Genomic DNA, 23,721 nt, shown 5'->3' on the forward strand with positions numbered 1-23,721 from the left:
CATCTTAAACACTCAAAGAAAATAGATTTTGAAACTGCTTATGAAAATGAACTAATAACACAGATTAGACCTGAGAATAGAGAAGCTTAATGTACAAGTCTTAAATATACAAAGTGCTATTGAAATGCATACTGTGTGTGAAATCAATGTCAATTGCAGACAGCCCTTTTTGGTTTAAGACATGGATTTAACAATTCAATCAAGAAATAGCTCATCTGTTTATGAATGTTGCTGGATTTCTATTGGAAGTACTTCAAATGGCTCCAAATCTATACATAACCAGAAACTTGGAATTCGCTTATGGTCAGCAGTGTACAATCTTAAATATCCCCAGTCAACTTCTTTACAAACTTATGTTCTGGTACTAATATGTAGAAGTCACTTCTCTTTCAAGAGCTCTGAGGTTATGCTTTGGGAACTTAATTTTCTTTGTATTTTAATCTTTGATTCATGGTATATTCAAACATGAAATGGAGAATCTGGTTATTTGCTTCATCTTCTGTTGTATTAACATTAAATTGGGCACTAAAGCTAAGGAAATATTACAGTTTAAAGTTTTCCTGTAGATACATGCATTTCAAACTGCATGTAATAAAAATATAACATTATGTCCAGTTTAAAGGAATACATTTATTACAAGAACTAACCTTTCAGTCTGTGAACTTGATAAAATGGTGATTGGCAATGATACCAACCAGGACCAATGAAGAACAAACCTGTTAAATAATCTTAATTTTCCAACTTTTGTTTCCTGATCAATAATCATCCAGCTGATAACTGAAGGCTTCCCACATTAATGTGTAATTTTTGCCACACAAACCTTCAGGCTCATGAACTGTTAGCTACCAACTTTTGCAGGAAATTTTGTGGAAAGTGAGAATTTCTCTTAAGTACTGTCAATCATTACGATTGAGAATATCCTAGATGTTAATTCTGGTTTTAAAGTGTTTCAATATCAGTTGAATATTTTGCTAGGGACTGAGAAAATGACCCATTATTTTTAACTACTTTTAGAAAATTAATCCAAAGTCAGTTCAGTAACCCTCCACTTCCCCCACCCCTCCACTTCAAATTAAAAGTACTGTATTAAGATACTTCCGTGTATCAGCAGGTAGCCATTTTTTTCTGTTTTGTACTGGTAAGGAAGCAATAACTAAGGCATATTTGTATGCTGATTTTTAAAAACTTGGGATGAAATGACAACTTGGATTAATTTCTGACTAATGTTAGTTTGTAGAGCAGTGGATACAATTTCTGTGAAGACTATTTTTAGAACATTACTACACTGGTTTAAGGAATACTATAGGAGCTTCATTATCTTCAGGAGAAAAGAGTTACCTGACTTCAAGAAGATGCCCTATTTTACCAGCCTCATGATTTGTTAAGAAAATATTAGCACTGTTGTGTGTGTGTGTGTGTGTGTGTGTGTGTGTGTGTGTGTGCATGCATGCATGTTGATTTGTCAGCCATTTGGACAGGTTGCCACATACACTGAAGCAAATTACTTCACTGTATGTGGCAGATTTCAGGGAATTTTCTGCTTCTGTCTAGCATGCATCACCTATTGAGGCAGTGCTGCCATTCTGGACTGTTTTTTTACCTTTTCACATAACTGCATTTGCACTGTGATTATTTACATATTCAAATTTCATTTGGACCTGATCTTAGTTGCTTTAACCATGGCTGAAGCTCCAAAATACAACCTATAACTTTGAAGCAATGCAACTTCTTTTCTGTTACACCGTTATCTTGTGTATCTCTGAAAAAGCAAAATGCTCTAGCCTTTATAGGTATGATCTGTGATGACAGTACCAGAAACACATAGAACTTTATCACACTGAAAGATGCCCTTGCATTCGCGTAATGCGTTGTGCAGCAATCCACTCATTTTAAAGAGTTTGGTCTAACTAACTCAATAAATTAGAATCTTGACAAGATCTAGTGTCTATTATGCTTTTGGAACCTGAGATCAAGACATCAACTCAGCACAAAAATTGAGGCACGTCTGCCCTCCTGTGAGATTTTGATTCTTGGATTAGCAAATATGGCACTATAAAATTAACTACCGCTGTAAAATGCTCCAAATTCAGTGGGAGAACCTGCATCGAGCTGTGATTTGCATTGTTGGCTTGAATGGATAAGCCATGTTGCCCATCTAAAACCAGACTCACAAAACATGCACATTGTTCCGTTTGCTGTCACAGGAGGTGATTACCAAGAATCAATTCAAAATCACCTCACTAGGAAAAAAATTGCCCACAGACTCCTGGAAACTCCAGGAGAAAGAAAGTACAGGATGTTACTGAGAACATCTTCCATACACAGAGAAGCCAGTATAAACAGTGAAAGGAGGGCACTCTCAGGAAACTACCACCTGGAGCACCTGTTGTCTCAGATGTTGTAAAATGAGTGGCTCTCATCGGCCACGAGCATCATGTTTGAATCCAACTGTAATAGAAGCAAGTTCTGTCAATCTGAGGGACCACCTTAATATCTTAACATTACAGGTGCAATTTAATCTTACAACCTACAGACACATTTTCAAGGACACTTTACAACTCTAGTTAAGTATTTTTTATTTGCAGTTTGTCTTCTTTTGCACTTTGGTTCTTTGTCAGTCTTTGTTTATGTACAGTTTTTCATGGAATCCTATTGTATTCTTTTTCCATGTAAGTGTCTGCAAGAAAATGAATCTCAGGGTAGTATAAGGTAGCATATGTACTTTAATAACAAATTTACTTAGAATTTTGTACTTTCCTCTTTACTTGCCGATTAAATATGCATAACAATTTGTAGGTTCTTTTAAATATAACATTTCCTGACTTTTCATGACCTCTTGTTTTTTCACAATATAGACCACAAGACATAAGAGCAGAATTCGGCCATTTGGCCCATCGAGTCATGGATGATTAATCATGGATTTAATCATGGATGATTAATTATCCCTCTCAACCACATTCTCCTGCCTTCTCCATGTAACCTTTGACATCCTTACCAACCAAGAAACAATTAACCTCTGTTTTAAATATACTCAAAGACTTAGCCTACACAGTTGTCTATGACAATGAATTCCACAAATTCACCACCTTCTGGCCAAAGAAATTCCTCATCTCTGTTCTAAATGAATGTCCCTATACTCTGAGGCTGTACCCTCTGGTACTAGACTCCCCCACTTTAGGTAACTAAACTATCTATGTCCACTCTATCCAAGCCTTTAAATATTCAATACCTTTCAATAAGAACCCACCCCCACCATTCTTCTAAATGACATCAAGTACAGGGTCAGAGCCATCAAATAATCCTTTTGTTCCTGGAATTTTTCTTGTGATTTTCTGAACCCTCTCCAATGCCAGCAAATCCTTTCTTAGACAACGGGCCCAAAATTACTCACAATATACCAAGTGCGATCTGACCATTGTCTTAAAAGCTTCAGCAGAACATCCTTGCTTTTATATTCCCTTTCTCTTGGCACGAAGGGTCACATTGCATCCACCTTCCTTACCACCGACTGAATGTGCAAGTTAGCCTTTAGGGAATCCTGCAGGAGGACTCTCAAGTCCCTTTGCACCTCTGAGGTCTGAATGTTCTCCCGGTTTTGAAAATAGTCTGCACCTTTATTCCTTTACCAAATATTTCCTTCCTTTACATTCCATCTGCCACTTCTTTGCCCATTCTCCTAATCTGTCCTTTTGCAAACTCCCTTCTCCCTCAACACTAACTGCCCCTCCACCTAAATTCAAAAACTCACTAAATCACAATTTCACTGCCTGGACTTTATTTGAGTAAGAATCATATTGTTTTAAAGTAGTTTGCCTTAGGAGGAACAGTGATGCTGTAACAGGACAACTGTCCTAATTAGTATCCTTAGCAATAATGGTATTGTTAAATTTTTCTCAGCTGGATTAGTAGAACCTCACGTTAATTCTATGACAAAAATCCAGCAGGATACATCTGTTGAGGATATGCAGTATACTTAGAAAAGTTCATTAACAGGTAGGTCAGAACTAGAGATCCTGAAATAAATAGTCCCTAATTCTGGTTACGTGTGGCGCATAGCCAAGTGGTTAAGGACTAGTGATCTGAAGGTGGTGAGTTCAAGCCCCAGCCAAGGCAGTGTGTTGTGTCTTTGAGCAAGGCACTTAACCACACATTGCTCCAGTCCACCCAGCTGAAAATGGGTACCAGCAAAATGCTGGGGGTTAACCTTGTGATATAGACTGGTGTCCTATCCGGGGGTGGGGAGTCTCGTACTTTCAGTCGCTTCACACCACGGAAACCGGCATAAGCACTGGCCCCATACAGACTTTAACTTTAATTCTGATTACAAAGTTTTTTAATTACACATCTGTAACTAATTGATAGGCAGAATAGGTATGTTTTGTTCTACAAAGAGTTGACATGGATTCCAAATGCCAATCCTACTCACAACTGCTTCAATCCCCACCAATCAGATAGATTACAAGATCAATTGAACAACTAGAAGCAATGTAATGCATGTGAGGATGTTACATGCGAACCTCAACTTGGTGATATTCTGCTTTTCAATCAGTGGACAGTGTTAAAATTGAGATCCAGAACATCAGACGAAGAGTTGGGATATTCAAAACCAGTAGTTCTTAATTGTCCACTGGTTCTATGCTGTAGTTTTCATTAAGATTCAAAACAAACATGAAATGAATGTAAACTATACAGACCTCTGACTGCTACCTCCCAACATAGGGAGAGAAACTGGTTTTCTGGGTTGCAAGGGTGGTGACTCTTTCACTGAGCTCTGAGCTGTAGACAACTTGCTGCTATTTTGCCTCCATGTTTCTTTTTGGGATTGCTTTCTGATATAATTAGAGTATTTCTGAGATTGATGTGAGGTTATATACCCTGAGATAAGAAAACATAATCAAATTAGTTGAGTACAAGTTAAAAGTTATTGTAGCATAGCTGGCTGGTGGTATAGAGGCATCACCACCGGACTTCAAGGCAAGTTGTCCCGGGTTCAAATCCAACCAGCTTCTTGCATGCCTCAGAGTCGAATCCTGACATCCTCTGTATGTCCTCCCTGTGGAATGAGTGGATTTTCTCCAGGTGCTCTGGTTTCCTCCCACAGTCCAAAGACCTACTCGTGAGGAGGTTAATTGGTCTTCAGTTAGGGTTAAAAGGCCAGCTGCCGGCCTATTCCGCACTGCATCTCAATAAATAAAACTAAAATAAAATAAAATGGAATTAAAATGCATTCATTGCATCTCCGTTCCTAAGCTGCAAAAAAACTTTAAAAACTCTCCCAAAATTTTTACGATTAACTAAGACTGCATGCAATTTCAAGATTAAGATCAAGCACAGTAAAGCAATCAGCTTAATGGTCAACAATGTTAACATATCAAAGAAAATTAATTTACCCATCTGTGCAACTAACGCAAGTTCGTGAACCTTGGTCTCTGCCCCTTACTAACGGGAATCTTTCTTGCTTCTCATGTTTCAGCTTTCTTCTTTTCCAGTTGCACAAACATCAAGCTAAGTGTATACTTAGACAACAGGGTACAAAAAAACCCCTCAAATTATTTGGTTTAAATTTTGATATAAAACTCAGGAAATGCTTCTTAATTGTCATATGTTCATTACTTACCAAGCTTTGTGCGGCACTGCAGCATATTTAAGTATTGCTTCTCCATCAGCCTACGCATATGATCTGTGCTGTAGATGTTAGCAATACTAAATAGATATCGCTTCTGCCCTGTTTTTAAGCTTGGGTGCTGGAATATAAACAACAATATGCTAAAGGGACTCATAACTCCTTTTCAGAGTATCTGTCCATTCTTATTAGAGTGAACACAAATTAAACCAGTTGCAGCAAACCCCAAGTTAATGAAATTTTAAATTTATACACAGATTAAAATTCTGTAACATTGGACAAGTATAGGTTCCATTATCCACTAATAAAAATAAAGGCAGAAATCTTCCTTATTGACCATTATTTCCCTCTTAATGTGATTGCATAAAATGAAAAACCTTTGCCTCTCAGTAATGTATAAAAGGGTTTTGTATCTACTGAGCCCCCATTTGAACTACAGCATGGAATAGCAGAGTAGTCTGATATATTTTATCATCTCACATGAAGGAATGCACCTTCAACAATGCCTGTGTTTGCATAGACCATCCAACTCTTGTTACTTATTGGTTTCAGTATCACTCTGAAGAAAGAATCAAATATTACAGCAGTATGGTAACAAACAATATTAGCCTTCCTTCTTTTGACCAATGGTGCTAGCTTCTCATCGAGGGGAATCAAATTATAATTTAAACATTGATTATGGAAATAAACATCAAAAGTGGAACAATGCTTTGGTTATTTAAAAATGCTTAAATTGATCACTCCATCACTTCAAATACAGTACACTGGCAATGGTTAATCAATTTAGAGGTGGTGTTATAACCGCAGTCAGCTAAAGCGAAAACCAGAAGGACATAATCATTCATTTTACAACAATCAAGGCTGTAGATATTCACTATTTCCACAGGTTTTCAACCCCAGATATTGCAGTTGGCATCAAAAATCATCAATTAAACAATTATTTTAGTCGCGTGACCCTCCACTGAGCAAGTCCTGAAAGGAACATCTGGTCCTTCACTAAGTTTTACAATTACACACATCTCAATAAATCACCATATGTATTCTGAAGTCACTAGACTCAGTCATATTGTCCTTTATTCATTCGGGGAAGGGCAAGCATCCGTGACTGAATAAAGTTCATCTTCAAAAATATAAGTGTTGGCAGCATGGCTCCGCCCAATTTCTGCCTATACTACTGGGCAGCTAACATTCTTTGTCTCATCTTTTGGTCTCATTTTTATAATCAATCTGACTGCCCATTATGGGTGACAATGGAGCTGAACTCCACTAAGAATGTTTCCATCTCTGCACTTCTTGGATCTGCACTCCCTTTTCGTACGTCTGAACCAATTGCTAATCCTGTCTTCAGGCAGACCCTGAGAGCGTGGGCTCAGTTCAGAAAGCAAAGTGGTCTCCATGCCTTCTCTCTTTCAAGTCCTGTTCTACATAATCACCTCTTCCAGCCTTATATGCATGATCCAACATTTCAAGACTGGTACAGAAAGGGCATCAGGCACTTTAAAGATCTTTTTCTAGACAACTGTGTTGCATCATTTGAAGAACTGTCTGCAAAGTTTAATCTACCCAATACTCATTTCTTTAGATATTTGCAAATTAGACGTTTTATCCCCCCTCTGAAACCAAACTTCCCAGAGATACCCAACACAAATGCCATTGATTTGTTTCTGTGTATGAATCCATTGTGTAAAGGTCTAATATCTATTATCTGCAACAAGCTGGCGTCTCTGAGGCGAGCCTCTCTTGACAAAATTAAAACTGCTTGGGAGCAAGATTTAAATTTTTCAATGTCAGAGGAGGTATGGGATGAAGTCCTCAAATTAGTTAACTCAATCTCTTTATGTGTCCACCACTGCCTGTTACAGTTCAAGGCGATACACAGGGCCCAGATGTCTAAAACTAAATTATCTCACATTTACCCAGGTGTTAATCCGTTGTGACAAATGCAAAAGGGGTGAGGCTTCCCTTATCCATATGTACTGGACAGGCCCTAGTTTGGAAAAATACTGGAGAGATGTTTTCCAAACTCTATCCCAAATACTTAATTACAATTTGGTACCCAACCCTTTGATTGCCCTTTTCGGCACCTCCGGAGAGGGGGACATGCACCTCAGTCCGACCAAACGTTGCACACTGTCTTTTGCCTCTCTGTTGGGCAGGCGCACAGTTTTGCGGAGGTGGAGGGATGCTGCCCCGCCCACCTACGCTCAGTGGCTCAGGGACATCATGTCCACCTTGAGACATCTACACCTTGAGAAGATCCACTGTTCAATCCTCATTTCGGAAATAAACGTTCCAAAGGGTGTGGGGACCCTTCCATTTTCAAAATTTCCAGCCATTCTCTCTCCTTTCCTCAGTACATAAATCCCTGACCTCCAGCGTTTTCCAGTAAAACTCTTTGGACTCAGATTTGTTATCATACAACAGCCTATTTATTCGAAAAATACACCCTCTCTATACCAATGCAGCTCTGTGGGGACAAAGGTTCTGTTTAACCCTTTTTGCCAATGCACTGATGGCTCGGAGTTGGGGACTGGGAAGGGTGAGGTGATAATGTTTGTACTATGGGTGCATCTCTTTCATGAATGTGAATTGTACATTTGTTACATTTGTTATACACTGCACAATTCTCCTTTACACTATGTTCTCTTTATTTTAAAAAAGACAATAAAAATATTATTGAGAAAATGTATTCTGAAGCAATAACTTAATAAGCATAATGGAATTATTTTTGACTAATTCTGTTACTATTTTGTAGCTTTTTCTGAAACAGAGCCTATTACAATAACGAGCTTAAGTATTTGAATGGGGACAGCATGGTAGCGTAGCAATTAGCACAATGTTTTACAGTACCAGCGACCTGGGTTCAATTCCAACCACTCTCTGTAAGGAGTTCGTACACTCTTCCCGTGACCCTGTGGGTTTTTTCCACAGTCCAAAGACATACCAATTGATAAGTTAATTGGTCATTGCAATTTGTCCCACGGTAAGGCTCAGATTAAATTGAAGGTTGCTGGGCGGGGTGTCTTGAAGCACCAGAAGTGCTTTGCTCTGTGCTGTATTGCAATAGATAAATATTAATCACGAATACATTTACATCCACAATGCATCTCAAGAAACTTTGTAACCAATAAATAACTTTTGAGCATCAGTAGTTAACATTTTGACTGCAATATAATTTGTAGATCACAAAAATAAAAAAAAGTGAGATTAAGGACAATTTAATTTATTTTACGGTATTGTTTGAGGATTTATTTCTGGATAGTTTTCTACTCTACGGGCCGTGTCAGAAGAGTTTGGATGTCCACCTGAGCAAGTACACCTGATATCTGAAAGATGGCACCCCCATTCAATGCAACACTCCCTCAGCATCGACTGAGGAGTCAGGCTAGAGTCTTGTGTTCAGTTTCTATACTGACTTTAGAGTCGCAGTCACTAATTCAGGAAGTATTCCCACCGAAACAAAGCTGTCAATATTGACGTAAGCATAAATCTGTACAAATAGTGACTTCACCAGAGCCATTATTCATTTCTCAAAGGACCCGTCACTTTGTATAGAATTCATTTTAAGAAATGTCAGTCTGTATGTACTCTAGTTGATAAATTTACCCAACCTTTATTATACCATGGAGCCTTACCATTAACAAAATAGTCTGTGGACCCCAGGTTGTGAACTCCTGTATCAGGTGTTTTAACCAAAGCTTGCAACACGTTTTTACAAAATGTATTGAACATAAGCATAGAAAAGATTATCCAAAATATAATTGAATACATTAAGTTTCTTTACACAATGCATGAAGTCAATTTGTTTTGTTTACCACTACTATCGAGAAAGGCACAGCATTGAATGGATTGCTGTTAGAGGAGTTATTCATTGCTAAGCTCATTAAAATGGATGATGCCGTTCAGCAAGCCTAGAAAAAGTTCAGAATATGAAGTGAGCTGGAAATTTTATTGTATTGCACATTTTTCAGATTGTGAAACTAACAGCCTATTTTATTTTCAATGTCAGTCCATCAGAAATACTTCCCATAAAGTAATGGTTTTAAAAGGGGTGGCTGCAATGTTAGTGAACATATTTTGCTCTTAAAACAATTCCTTTAATTTCATTCCTTTAACAGTTTTTGCTCTTTAAAAAAATCCTTTAATTACAAAGTAGCCCTTACAGGTTGGAATATGACAAGTGTATCCTTGACGTTTCAGAAATTCTTGTAAAGTTTGTTTAATTTATGTTTTTCTTGTGAATGTTGCTTACATGGTGCTATGTGCCTGTGGTGCTGCTGTAAGTCGAGTTTTTTCATTGCACTTTTACAGACATTGTGCACGTAACAATAAACTCAACTGCAACTTCGATGAAGGAGAAGGAGAACAGGCCAGTTTGTCTGACATCAGCACTTGCAAATCTATGCAGTTTTTGTTTGACAATTAACTGAGATGTACATTTGATTTTTGGAAAAAAAAAACACATTTGATACACTATGCAACAAGCAGTTATTGTACAGGATTTACAGCTTATTGGAGTAGGAATTAACAAGGGGAAAACAGAAGGTTGGTATTGGTGATAGAACATAGGGCAGTAGAGCACAGCACACTGTCCATATCTCTCCAGCTTCCTCATATCCATGTGCCTATCTAAACATCTCCTAAAAGCCTCTGATATATTTGCCTCGACCACCATAGCAGGCAAACCAAGTTTACCCAACCTCTCATGATAGCACATCCCCTCTAAACCAGGCAGCATCCTGCTAAACCTCTTCTGCATCCTCTCCAGAGCCTCAACATCCTTCCCATAGTGGGGCAACCAGAACTGTACGCAATATTCCAGGTGAAAGTCGGTTTTGTGCATACTACCCTTAGAAACTACTTCAACGATTCTAAAGTCTGAACTTGTAGGAGACACCATGCAAGTGTGCATCTTTTTTTCCAATGAATGTCAACCCAAGGAACTTTTGGAGTAAGAGCAACACACATAAAATGCTCCATATTTCCAGCATCTGTCTTGGAGTAAAGACCGGTATGTCAACAGCACTCATAGTAAGGACTAGACCTTAATCCTGACCCCAAAGTGCAGCACTCATCTATTTTAACAGTTAGATCCTCCATTAATTTAAATTTTTTTAAAAAACAGAAAATGTGAGAAATATCTTGACCTGAAATGTTGGATGTTTTTCCTTCCAAAGGTGCCTGACCCTCACCCATTTTTATGAATATCGTTTCTGACGCATTTCAGCCTGATATGGCAAATGTTCTGCCCAAGACTGCAAGTAATTGCAAAGGGCTTGTGGATACAGCCCATTCATCACGAAAACCTGGCTCTCTTCCATTGACTGTCTACACTTCCTCTCACCCCAGCAAAGCCACTAGCGTAATCAAAGACACTTCCCACCCTGGCTAATCTCTCTCTTCTCCACACTTCCATTGGGCAACATTTGAAAACATGACCCAACAGGCTCAAGGTCAGCCTGCAATAAAGGAGAATTCTTAATTTCACAATCTTCTTGTCTTGTCCCTTATACCTTATTGTCTACCTACCATGCACTTTCTGTGTATCAGAAACGTTATATTTAAAATTTTATTACTTTGCTTTTTGTACTGCTGCAATGTGGTTATGTTTGGAATGATATGTATGGATGACGTACAAAACAAAAATTTTCACTGTACCTTAGTACATGAGTCAATAATAAACCAATTACCTACTGAGCATTTTCGGCACTTTCTGTTCCTATTTTAGATCTCCCGCATCTGCAGATTTTTTATTGCAATTTCATTAACACGACTTTCATTTATTTGCCTTCAATTTCTGAGCAATTGATCAGGAAATATCTGTACACACACACACATACACACACACACACACACCCTCTCTCTCTCATATGATTGCAAAAGGACATTTTTGCAGTATATTTGCCGCAGAATGCCCCAAAATCCTCAAGTACATTGCCAAGTTATTGGGATTAAGAAATTGTTGCATATATTGGCTTTGGAAGCATATTGATTAGATACCTGCAGAAAAGGGGCTGTCTCCATTGATCTGGGAATGTGTATCGTTTTCAGCTGTGGACTGAGCGACAATTGCTGCAACATGCCACGATTCTCCTTAGCTTTCCATTCCTTTGTTTCAGGTGCTTTTACCATCGGTGGACACACCAGTCCTAAAGGGCAGAAGCAGGAAAAGGAGAACGAGCTCTCAGTGCACTTGCCAGATACAAGTTTATATTTGTCATGTAGGTTGTGGTTGGCAACAGGGTCTGGATCAGCAGAATTAAAATCTGTCCAGACTTCAGAATGAATTATTGTCCTATACGTTACTGCAAATTACTTGAAAGAATGTACTGTATTTAACTTACAGAAAGACACAAATAAAACATGGTCCATTTTTGTATTTTATCTATCTCTTGTTAGAAAATAATACTTCATTTATAAGTATTCTTGTTAGCAAATTAAGAGCATTAACATGAAGTAAGTAAATTATGTTTAGAGAAACATAGAAAACCTACAGCACAATACAGGCCCTTCAGCCCACAATACTGTGCCGAACATGTACTTACCTCAGAAATTACCTAGGGTTACCCATCGCCCTCTATTTTCCTAAGCTCCACGTATCTATCCAGGATTCTCTTAAAAGACCCAATTGTATCCGTCTCCACCACCATCGCTGGCAGCCCATTCCACACACTCACCACTCTCTGTATAAAAAACTTGCCCCTTAACATCTCCTCTGCACCTAATTACTGGCAATTCATTGTTGATGTTGTTGTTTCTCTTTTCTCCATAAAGGCTCGTATACCCTTAATCTCAGGATCTGACCAACGAAGCAAACACTTCCAATGGACCTCCCTCAAAACTAGACCATCAAATCTTCTACTGCTAAACTGTTCCGTGTTCTGAACCAGCTGACCAGATCATGACGGCTAATCAATTTCCAGAGTATGTAAACCAGCATTCCGAGAAGAAAACACCCTCAACTGCGCACTGACGTTGGCTTCTCGACCGCAGCCGAAACGTCTGCAAACATTTTGCCAAGTTCAATTCCAAATGTTTATTATGTGGCTGCTGCCCGTGTTTGGAGAACAAAGCACAAGAGGGAGTTCCAAAGTTTTCGGATGTTTGTAAAGAAAGCTCTGACGAATTGGGCAGTGTGGGCTCCCTGTTACCATGGCTGTATCTCTATGTATATAAAATATACATCTAGACAGGAAAAATAATATAATTCCAATATATGGTTATGTTAGAAGTCATATAATGCTCCTTCTATCATATTGATAAATGAGATTTAATTCTTAAGCTACCATACCCTATCTAATACACCTTGTACTTATTACATGATGTCATTTCCTTGTGGTAATGAATGTTCCTACACAGGTGCACAGCACTTACTGAGTTGTATTTAAGATGATCCCCAAGCAAGACAAAAAAGCACACACTTTTCAGTTAAGGCTTGCAAATGTTTGTGATGGATTACAAGATAGACCACTTCTAGATTGTCCAGTCTGCATCCCTTCCATTTCCATCATAAAAAATATGACGGGGGAAAGTTTATCCATAAGCCATCTGATTACAGAAATGGTGTGGCCAGGATGATATCTCATAATGTATTAACTTTTGGACAAACATGCAAGGCTAAATCTACATTAAGGGGAAAAACACTTTATTGGATACAATATCCTTACAAGAATATAGCATCAAAAAAGGTTATGAAACAGGTTGTGCTTCTTCATTCTTTTAAACTTTAGCTTCAGTAACTTTACCTCCATTCAATTGCCTACTATTTCCCCCCCAGATTCTTAGCATAAATTACTAAACTGAACCATGAAAACTTTAATCTACCAAAAGTTTAAGGTTTTAGTGAAACCAAAATATAAGCTCTTCAATCTGTTTGTTAAGATTTCACTGGTAATTTATATTCAGATTATTAAAACTAGTTTTGATGAATTCCTCCTTTATCATTGCTAGGAATTGTTAATAGACTATCCCATAAACTTCTGAAAGGTTATACAGCCAGTGGGTCTGATGTATTGTATTCTGAGGAATCTGACTTATACCCATACCTAAAGGTAACATTGAGGTGCAGCACCCTAAAGTGAACACACTATTCTGCATGGGTTTGAATAAATGCTGAAATGTCACATTTCTATTCCAATCCTTAAAATAAAGGTTAACATTCCAGTAGCCTTTTGGACTTCCTTACGTATCTGAGCTCTTTTAAAAACTGGGTGTACAAATGCTTAAGTTTGTTCAGTGGTCAACTTCTAATTTATAATCTGATTTAAATCATAACACATTTGGAAATGCCCAGGATGAACACAATGTGAGGCACAGGTTTGCAAAATGGTGTTAGTCTCAGCAACGGAAGTGGTCACATTCTGAGTTTGAAGTATCTACCGCCTTTCTTAAATGCAAAATTAACGACAGAGTTCCCCACTTTCAATTCTATCTACCACAATTTCCCTATTCTCTAATCTGATCGTGGCACATTCTGTTCTCAAATGTACAATTCCCTGTTGTTATGTTTTGTGACTTCAAAACATTTAACTAACTCAAAGGAAGATAAGAGAGTTGAGAGATGTGAGTCTTCAGTTTCTTTTACTTTAAGCAAAGTGTGCACACCTCACGTTGTAGTGTTATGGCATAAGCAATTCACGTATTTATTCATATTACCATATAACTGGTAATGAATTGACTTAAATGAACAAGAATGTATACACACAAGATTACTCAAATATTACTGAAATGTTAAATATACAACATGTGGAATGAGCTGCCAGATGGTGGTAAATGCGGGCTCACTTTTAACATTTAAGAAAAACTTGGACAGGTACATGGATGAGAGGTGTATGGAGGGATATGGTCCAGGTGCAGGTCAGTAGGACTAGGCAGAAAAATAGTTTGGCACAGCCAAGAAGGGCCAAAAAGCCTGTTTCTGTGCTGTAATGTTCTATGGTTCTATGTCTATCATGTAGGGTCATCTGCAAACCTGGATATATATTACTCTGGATTTTATACATCTGTTCAATGTTTGCATAGTTGTGGAATTAAGGGTTATGGGGAAAAGGCAGGTAGGTGGAGATGAGTCCATGGTCAGATCAGCCATGATCTTATTGAATGGCGGAGCAGGCTCGATGAGCCGGATGGCCGACTCCTGCTCCTGTTTCTTATGTTCTTAACTTCACTGACAATAGTCTTTGAAGAATGGACAATACCTGATATAAGGAAGACATCAAATCAGGGGAAGAAGGTGTTTCCCCACCCTGAAGAGGACAATAGCATCTGTATTATGTGAAGGAGCTGGAAAATCGGAACTTGTTTTTCCATTATCAGAGAAGTTTAGGGATGGTGGCGAGAGGTAGTTTGACAGAGGCCTTCAAAATTATGAAAGGCTTAAACAGTAAAAGGACATATAACTGTTACATACCCCGTAACTGGGTCACTTACCAGCAAAGATAGAGAGGTCCGTTGAAGTCTGATGGTACTATTTTTAACAGTATTTATTGATAAAAATACACAAAAATAATATCAATGCAAACATACAGATAATATACGTTGTCAATACTAAATCTAAAAGCGCGGGTATAATAATAATCAATAAGGAATAGCTCTATCGTTGTCTAGGGGGTAATGTATTGTCCGATGGAAATATAAAAGTCACTTTAGTTCATTCAAGCTGCAGCTTTTTGGTTGGAGAGAAAGACGGGTTAAAACTTGCCCATTTCTTTTATGAGGTCAATCCTTCGAGAGTCATTGGGAGTTGATTTCCCTGTTGTTAGCTAAAAACCATTCTTCCGTGGTAAAGGATCACTGATTCTGGGGCAAATGGAAACGAACGCACGTGGCCTTCCCACCGGCTTTCGCTATTACAGGATCGCTAGCGTTTCTTCTGGTGCGTCTGAAGGGGCTGTTTCCCGGACCCTCTTTTATCCTGACCCACAGGGTCTCAGATATCAATCAGGGTGAGATGATGCAATTCCTCCACCAACCTCCCCTCGGTTCATTGCCTGGGGGCTTTGATACATCGTACAGGATTCAATACACAATCCCGTCTCCAAGAGACAATATCTGGTATCAATAGTTCCGCCTTTTCAGAGGCCAGGGCACATTCCAAACTCTTTGTGGATTCTGCATGTCTTTCTCTCATTTCCTGGGTCTCCTGAACTGACTTAATAGTGATCTTGCGATTCTCACAAAGGAGGGGGCTACCCCGCACCCTTCGGCCCCTCAGAGCGGTGGCACATTCGTAACATAACCATATAACAACTACAGCACGGAAACAGGCCATCTTGTCCCTTCTAGCCCGTGCTGAACACTTATTTTCACGTAGTCCCATCGACCCTGCACTCAGCCCATAACCCTCCATTCCTTTCCAGTCCATATACCTATCCAATTTTACTTTAAATAACAATATCGAACCTGCCATTACCACTTCTACTGGAAGCTCGTTCCACACAGCTACGACCCACTGAATAAAGAAGTTCCCCCTTGCGTTACCCCTAAACTTTTGCCCCCTAACTCTCAACTCATGTCCTCTTGTTTGAATCTCCCCTTCTCTCAGAGCCGCGGCATTGGTAACTGAGATTTTGGCCCATAACAACCTGACAAATGTTTTGATGGCAATGACAATGGCAAATGTTATTATTGAAGCACCTAAATTGGATGTTTTCCTGGTTATTTGTTGTAAATGGATCCAACATGTTCTTGTGCCATTAAACCGATATAACACAAGGAGCGAGATGTCCGATAGTTTCCATTGGTCATGTTTTTCCTGGGAATACACATTGAGTGAATCCTGCTTTCTACACCAGAACTGTCCAGAGTGTCTTGATGAAGGTTCTAACTTACTGCTCCTCTAGATATCCAGCACCTGACTAGAGAAGCAACTTCCTTTGTGAGCTCCTTGAACCTAAATTCAAGTTTCTTACAGCTGTAACAGATTGCAATTAATTGTGGCTAGCTTTGAATCCATAATTTGTAGCATGGTCTCAACTGACTCCACAGCAGAACTCAATTCCACCCCCCCTCCACAGTAAATTCAACCTATTATTGAGTTCATATTCATTCTGAAGCTTATTCAGCCCAGTTTAAAAACTGACTTGGCCCTCATCTAGCCTAGACTGCAAATTCTCATTCGCTTCCCCCATTTGCATCAGTCCATCTGTCTGTAATGTTACCAAGTTGGCTGGAAGATCGGAATCGGCACGATCTTTTTGAGTTTTCTATTCCTTCTCCCTCAGCTAACACATTTTTGGTTCCTTTCTTTGGCACTTCAGTGCTAAATTCCTATTGTTTGCAGGGTCCCTGAATCAGACAATGGTCTGAGGTGGAAATTGCCGCCAGTTTTAGTTCTTGCTCCTGGCTCCTTGCCACCGGTTGGCCGGCACATTCTGGGCTTGCTGCCTGAACCCCGCTGTAAATATCAAATTGGCGAAACAACTTTGCTGCTCATCATTTGTAACATTACCAGAGCACCTGCAAGAGAAGTTGAACTGTCACGGATGGCATTTCATGCACTGGTTGTTCCTAGTTTGATCTATAGCAACTTACCAAGCAGAACCTTATCAGAACCTAACTAAAGTCTATATAGATTACAGCCACTGCTCCACCCTCATTGACCTTCTTAGTCAGTTCCTCCAAAAACCTCAATCAAGTCCCTGAGACCAATCTTCCACACACAAAGCCATGCTGATCATCCCTGTTTTTCCAAATGCATGCCTATCTTATCTCTCAGAATCCCTTCTAGTAAATTAGCTACCGTAGATGTAAGGCTCACTGGTCTATTGTTCCAGGTTTTACTGCAAAGCTCTTTTTAAATAAAGGGATAACATTAACCACAGTCCAGTCTTCCGGCACTTCACTTGTCGCTAACAATGATGTATATATCTCAGCCAGTATTTCTCCTGTTAGCTTCCCAACTGTGTTCTTGGATATACTAGAGACTTATCTCCCTTCACACCTTTTAAAAGGTCCAGCATCTTCTCTGCTGTGATGTGGATCATCTCCAAGATGTCCCCGTTAACTATAGCAAGCTCTGAAGTCTTTGTGTCCTTCTCCATGGTAGAAACAGTCCTTCACTGCACTCCTCATCTTTCTCCTGTGGCTCCAAGCAAAGATGTGCACTTTGCTCTCTCCCAAGCTAAACTTTTCCCTTAAAATACTTACAAAATCTATTTGGATTCTCTTTGACCTTCTTTGCCAAAGCTATCTCATGCCCCTCCTTATTTTCTTAAGTCCCTGCATCCTCTGAACTTGTCCAGAGATTCACCTGATGCCAGCGGCCAGAAACTATCCTGTGCCTCCTTTTCCTGACAGAGAGCAATTTATAATGGAATTAGAAAGGATTGGCTAACTGAACTAAACAGAAATATGCCTTTTGATTTTCTATTTTATATTCTATGTTTTCGCTCTTTTTTTTGCTTGCGTGATTTTTTTTTGCGCATGGGGAAGGGGGTTTGATGTTTGATATTTTTCTTTGAATGGATGGGCTCTTTGCTGTCCATGGGGAAGACGAATCTCAGGGTTGTATACTCCATACGTACTTTGATAATAAATGTACTTGGAATTAAATAACTGATTTCATCCACGGATTGCATTTGACCTTTGTGAAGTCAAAGGTCACTGACAAGGATAAGGGGTTGATCCTTCATTTAATTGGTGGGCCGAATAATTGATTTATTCACAGAATATAAATAAGCAATAGTATTGTGCAAGCAGGAAGATGGAAGAAGAATGGCTCTTAAACAAAATCTCTCCTTCGCCAATGCTTGTGTGTCTTATCTCCACTCAGTTAGTTCCCTTATGAAAAGGCTGCAATCTACAAAAACCGCTGACACAGTGCAAGAAACAACCAAACAAACACTGTTATACAGTCATGTCTTCTTTAAGTTCTTTCATGAACACGTGAATGCCCTTTTTTCACATTAAATCTGCATAAAACATGGTTGTGGCATTTTCTTTTCTGGATCTTTTCTCCTTATTAGGACACAACCCGTTCAATTAATTCAAATAAGCATTTAATTTAAACTCACAGGACATCAGTATAATAAATGCACAGTTCAAACCATCCTATTAACATGTGTAAGATGCCAAATTTCATCAAAATCATGCATCCATTCTAATTCTACTACATATTGAAAAACTGACAGTTTTGAAATGCTTTGAGTTTTAAAAGTTAAGCATTGCAGAAGTCAAATCTATCATTTGACTATAAACACATATACCATCCAATGAGACAGCGTTTCTCTGTACCAAAATGTAAAACATGTAACACGCACTATTATGAAAGTAAGGATGAAATCTACAGATGGATTATACATAAATAAACTAAGGTGCATAAATTAAACATTGTCAGGTACAGAACAGATTGACCAGTGACACTTCGAATGTGATGCCGCAGGGAGTTCAGAAACCTAATGACCTGTGGGAAGAAACTGTTTCTCATCCTGACCGTTCTAATCCTAATTGATGCAGCTATAAAGAAGGCAAGACAGCGGCCATGTTTCATCAGTGGTTAGAAGAGATTTGGTTTGTCACCTAAAACACTCGAAAATTTCTATAGATGTACCATGGGAGAGCATTCTGACAGGCTGCATCACAGTCTGGTATGTGATGGTGGGGGGGAAGGTGCTATTGCGCAGGACCAAAAGAAGCCACAAAATTGTAAAATTAGTCAGCTTCATCTTGGATACTAGCCTCCATAGTACGTAAGACACCTACAGTGAGTGGTGCCTCAGAAAGGCAGCATCCCCATCACCCAGGACATGCCCTCTTCTCATTGTTACTATCAGGAAGTTAGTATCAGAAGCCTGAAGACACACATTCAATGATTCAGGAACAGCTTCTTCCCCTCTGCCATCAGATTCCTAAGTGGACATTGAACCCTTGAACAACACACACAAAATGCTGGTGGAGCACAGCAGGCCAGGCAGCATCTATAGGGAGAAGCACTATCGACGTTTCAGGCCGAGACTCTTCATCAGGACGAAGTCAGTGTCCTGACGATGGGTCTCGGCCCGAACCGTCGAAAGTGCTTCTCCCTATAGATGCTGCCTGGCCTGCTGTGTTCCACCAGCATTTTGTGTGTGTTGTTGTTTGAATTTCCAGCATCTGCAGATTTCCTCGTATTTGCTCATTGAACTCTTGAACACCATCTCACTTTTTTCTTTTTTTAATATATATTATTTCTCTTTTTGAACTATATATATATATATATATATACACACACATATACATACACATACAGACACATATTTACTGCAATTGATTTACTTGGTTATTTTATTTTTCTTTCTACCGCATTGTACTGCCGCTGCTGAGTTAACAAATTTCACAGCACATGCTGGTGATAATAAACTTGATTCTGATTCTTGTTTTTATGATTTGGAGTCTCCTGCCTGATGGTAGAAAGTCAGAGAGGATGCTGGATGGATGGGTGGGATCCTTAATAAGCTAAAGCATCCTGATAAATGTCCACTGCCCAAGTAGAAAAGCCAGCAGCAGGTGACTACAGCGAAAGTGAGCTTTGACCAGCACCCGATCGGCATCTGGGATTGATTAGCAAGAGCAGATTAAAGGCAGGCAGGGCCAAGAATAGCAGCCATCATCAGAATGGATAGAGCTAAGGAACTGCAAGGGTTAAAGACCTTGATGGGAGTTGTACACAAACCCCAGAACAGTAGTAAGGATGTGGTCTACAAGTTACGACAGGAGATAGAAAATGCAAGTCAGAAGGATTATGGCACAACAGTTGTCTGAAACTTCAATATGCAGGAAGATTGGGAAAATCAGGTTGGTGCTGGATTCCAGGAGGGGGAATTTCTTGAGAGCCTATGAGACGGCTTTTTAGAGCAACTAAAGGTTGAGCCCACTAGGGGATCAGCTATTCTGGATTGGGTGTTGTGCAATGAACCAGAACTGACTAGAGAGCTTAAGGTAAAAGAACCTTTAGGGACAAGTGATCATGCTAAAATTGAATTCACCCTGAAATTTGAGAAGAATCTAAAGTCAGATATATCAGTGTTACAGTGGAGTAAAGGGAATTACAGAGACATGAGAGAGGAGTTGGTGGAATTGATTGGAAAAGAACACTGGCAGGGATGATGGCTAGAATTAGTTCTGCTGTGGAGTCAGTGTTAAAGAGAGGTGAGAGTGGATATCAGACGGCTGGAATACAATGCTAGAGATGTAGTAATGGGGAACAAGGAAATATTATGTATCAGTCTTCACTGTGAAAGACACTGGCATTGAAACCCATCAAATGGAAAAAGGCTTTGATAGAGTGGATGTGGAGAGGATGTTTCCTATGGTGGGAGAGTCTAATTCCAGAGGGGCCAGCATCAGAATAGAAGGGTATCCCTTTTAGAGCAGAGATGAGGAGGAATTTCTTTAGCCAGAGAGTGGTAAATCAGTGGAATTCTTTGCCACAGGCAGCTAGGAGGCCAAGTCTTTATGTATATTTAAGACAGAGGTTGATTGATTCTTGATCGGTCAGGGCATGAAGGGATACGAGGATTAAGACAGGAGATCAGGGCTGAGAGGAAAATTGGACTGGGCACAATGAAATGGTGGAGTAGACTTGATGGGCCAAATGGCCTGATTCTGGTCCTATATCTTATGGTCTTATATCCCCAGTGGTTGGTAGGGAGACTCCTATAATCAACATCCATATATTCCACTCTCTACATCAACACAAAACCACTTAAGTAGCTGAGGCATAATAAATAAAACAGCACATCAGTTTTTAGCTACAAAGCCAAGTGAATACATGCTTATTTATCAAATCTAACAAACGAGTCAACTCTTACAAAGGTAACCAAGCCACCTTCATAAATGATTGAATTACCTTGACGCATCCAGGAAAGCTGAAGTGCCTACCTACCAGCTGTATCATGAAGTTTCGGAGTTTGAAATCCTGGTGTCCTAAAATGAACAACATTTTGAGATAATATTACATCCGATGTATGAATATTCCAGTGGAAGAAAATGGAATGGGAAATGCAAAGCGAAACCCTACATTTGCACCAATCTGACATTGGTTAATAATATATGACTTAGCATAATAAAATCAGTATTATGGAAGTTATTTTATTCTTTTACTAATTCTAAATTTCTCCTCGTCCATTTTTCTTAGATTCTCATTAAATTGTCTTTGCAGATTTTGTCATTGGTGCTTTTTTTTTAAAAGCTGAGATTTTTTGCAGAATAGCCCCTCCTAGTCCTTCGAGTAGCTCTGCCTAGAAATCCCCCAATTTAATGCCAGCCTAATCATGGGACAAATCATAATGATCAATTAACCTATCAAGCGGTACCTCTTTGGACTGTGGGAGGAAACCAGGGCACCCGGAGGAAACCCACGTGGTCACGGGGAGAACGTACAAACTCCTTACAGGCAGCAGCAGGAACTGATCCCTGGTCGACTGTCCTGCAAAGCATTGTGCTAACCACTAAACAACCGTGTTGCCCTGAGGGTCTAGATTATCCCGATGCAGATAATTTTGTCGTAATAATACTGTTGCTTGAGGGAACTCATTGTGCACAAGTCAGTTCTCACCTTTACTGCAATTGGACCTCAGAGTTGACCAAAAAAAAGGGTCTTGGAAAATGTTTGAACAATGCAAGATTTTAATGAAAGTTTTACATCGGATTAATTTTTTTCTGCACTTTGCTCTGATAGGAATGCCATTCACTCTACCTCAATAGTTCCAGTGCAAACTGCTAGCCTCCCATCAGAGCATTCAGTAGTTTGAACTGACAAACTAACCACTACACATTCTGTATGTTGGAAACACCAAACAAAGAACTCTTGCTGGGTTCTGTATCTGACCCTCATTAGTTTGAATGAGAACCCACAAATCAATAACCAATGGTTTATATTTCTCTGTGTCCACTATTTCTACTGATGAATGAATGCTCAGATTTCTAATACTGGAGCGGACAACCGGAGCGGTCTTTCTTCAAAGTACTCAACAGAAAATGTTGGAAAGCTCAGTCTGACAGGGAAGAAGTGGAATTCTGAATCTGATCCTGGGGAAAGTCTTTGGAGTCCAAACAACAATTACTTTTAACCATCTGGAAATACTTGCATTATGAGACCTGATGATAGAGGAGCAGAATTAGGCCATTTGGCCCATCGAGTGTTCCACTTCATCTTGGGTGATCCATTTGACCTCTTTGCCCTAATCTCCTGCCTTCTCCCCGTGTCCCTTTCATGCCCTGACCAACAACCTCTGCCTTAAATATATCCAAAGACTTGACCTCCACAGCTGCCTCTGACAATGATTCACCCATCTTTGGTTAAAGAGATTCCTCATCTCCGTTCTAAAATGTTAATGTTTGGGGGTGAAACCAAAGTGACTCCAGAATTTTGTGCTTGTTTTGCGTGGATAGATTTACGACTTCGGAGTTTCGTCACAGATTTTAAGTTCCTGGCACTGACACCAGACACCTGAAATTGGAGAAACCGTGACGATGGCTGCGCAGCCACCTCTCGCAACATACTGTCGGATGTTCACATTCCCCGCCGCCGACAGTCATCATAGGATGGAATCAACACTGCTCTTTTCCCTTGTGGGAACCGTAACAAGGCGAGCCAAATACTTAGTGATCCCAGCACACAGAGGAGTGAGAAGGGGCACTGCACGGTGAAAACTGAAGCAGGAAGGTGCCAAGTTGCCCGGCAAAACATTCCACTGAGAAGTTGAGAATCAGCACGATTCCTCTGGAATACAAAATTAATTGTTTTTTTTTAACCAAGTAGGCCGAATCTTGTGAAGAGGAAAGCACGCAAAGCGCAGACTGTGTTTCAAAAGCGGAATCCACGGATGTATTCCGAGGATCAGCAACAGCCTCCGTTTGATTCCCTGCACATAGAGCCCGGAGGAGGACAAAAATAAGCAAGGAATTATAAATGCATTTCTTACCTTCTCGCTCTGCTCGCCTTGGGTGGCTCCTGTAGATCTTGCCAACCCGACCCTCGCTCCTGAAAGGTGACCTGTTTCCTGGGGTACATGGTTCCCGCAGCCCAGCCAAGCACCTGATGCACGAAGCATCAAGCAAGTAGTCTGGAGCGAGTCCCTGCCTCTGCTGAGAAGGGACGATGTGGGCATGCGCACCAG

General features: G+C 39.7%; 1 protein-coding gene across 2 annotated transcripts; it reads right to left on the reverse strand.

Moving 5' to 3' along the window:
- Window positions 1-1,057: 1,057 nt before the first annotated feature.
- On the reverse strand, window positions 1,058-23,665 carry LOC132404114 (protein FAM216A). 2 transcript variants are annotated; one of them, XM_059988166.1, is made up of 6 exons: window positions 23,527-23,566; window positions 21,450-21,526; window positions 11,624-11,772; window positions 5,618-5,744; window positions 4,695-4,875; window positions 1,058-2,677 (listed from the first exon to the last, which is right to left on the reverse strand). In XM_059988166.1, the coding sequence occupies exons 2-6, from the start codon at window positions 21,457-21,459 to the stop codon at window positions 2,650-2,652; spliced, it is 495 nt and encodes a 164-aa protein (XP_059844149.1). In that variant the 5' UTR covers window positions 21,460-21,526; window positions 23,527-23,566; the 3' UTR covers window positions 1,058-2,649. The 2 variants fall into 2 exon arrangements, with proteins under 2 accessions (XP_059844149.1, XP_059844148.1); XM_059988165.1 differs by having other exon boundaries at window positions 1,064-2,677; window positions 21,486-21,526; window positions 23,527-23,665.
- Between the last annotated feature and the right edge of the window lie 56 nt (window positions 23,666-23,721).

The sequence above is a fragment of the Hypanus sabinus genome, chromosome 13 (genome assembly GCF_030144855.1).
Source record: "Hypanus sabinus isolate sHypSab1 chromosome 13, sHypSab1.hap1, whole genome shotgun sequence".
NCBI classification, from domain to species: Eukaryota; Metazoa; Chordata; class Chondrichthyes; order Myliobatiformes; family Dasyatidae; genus Hypanus; species Hypanus sabinus.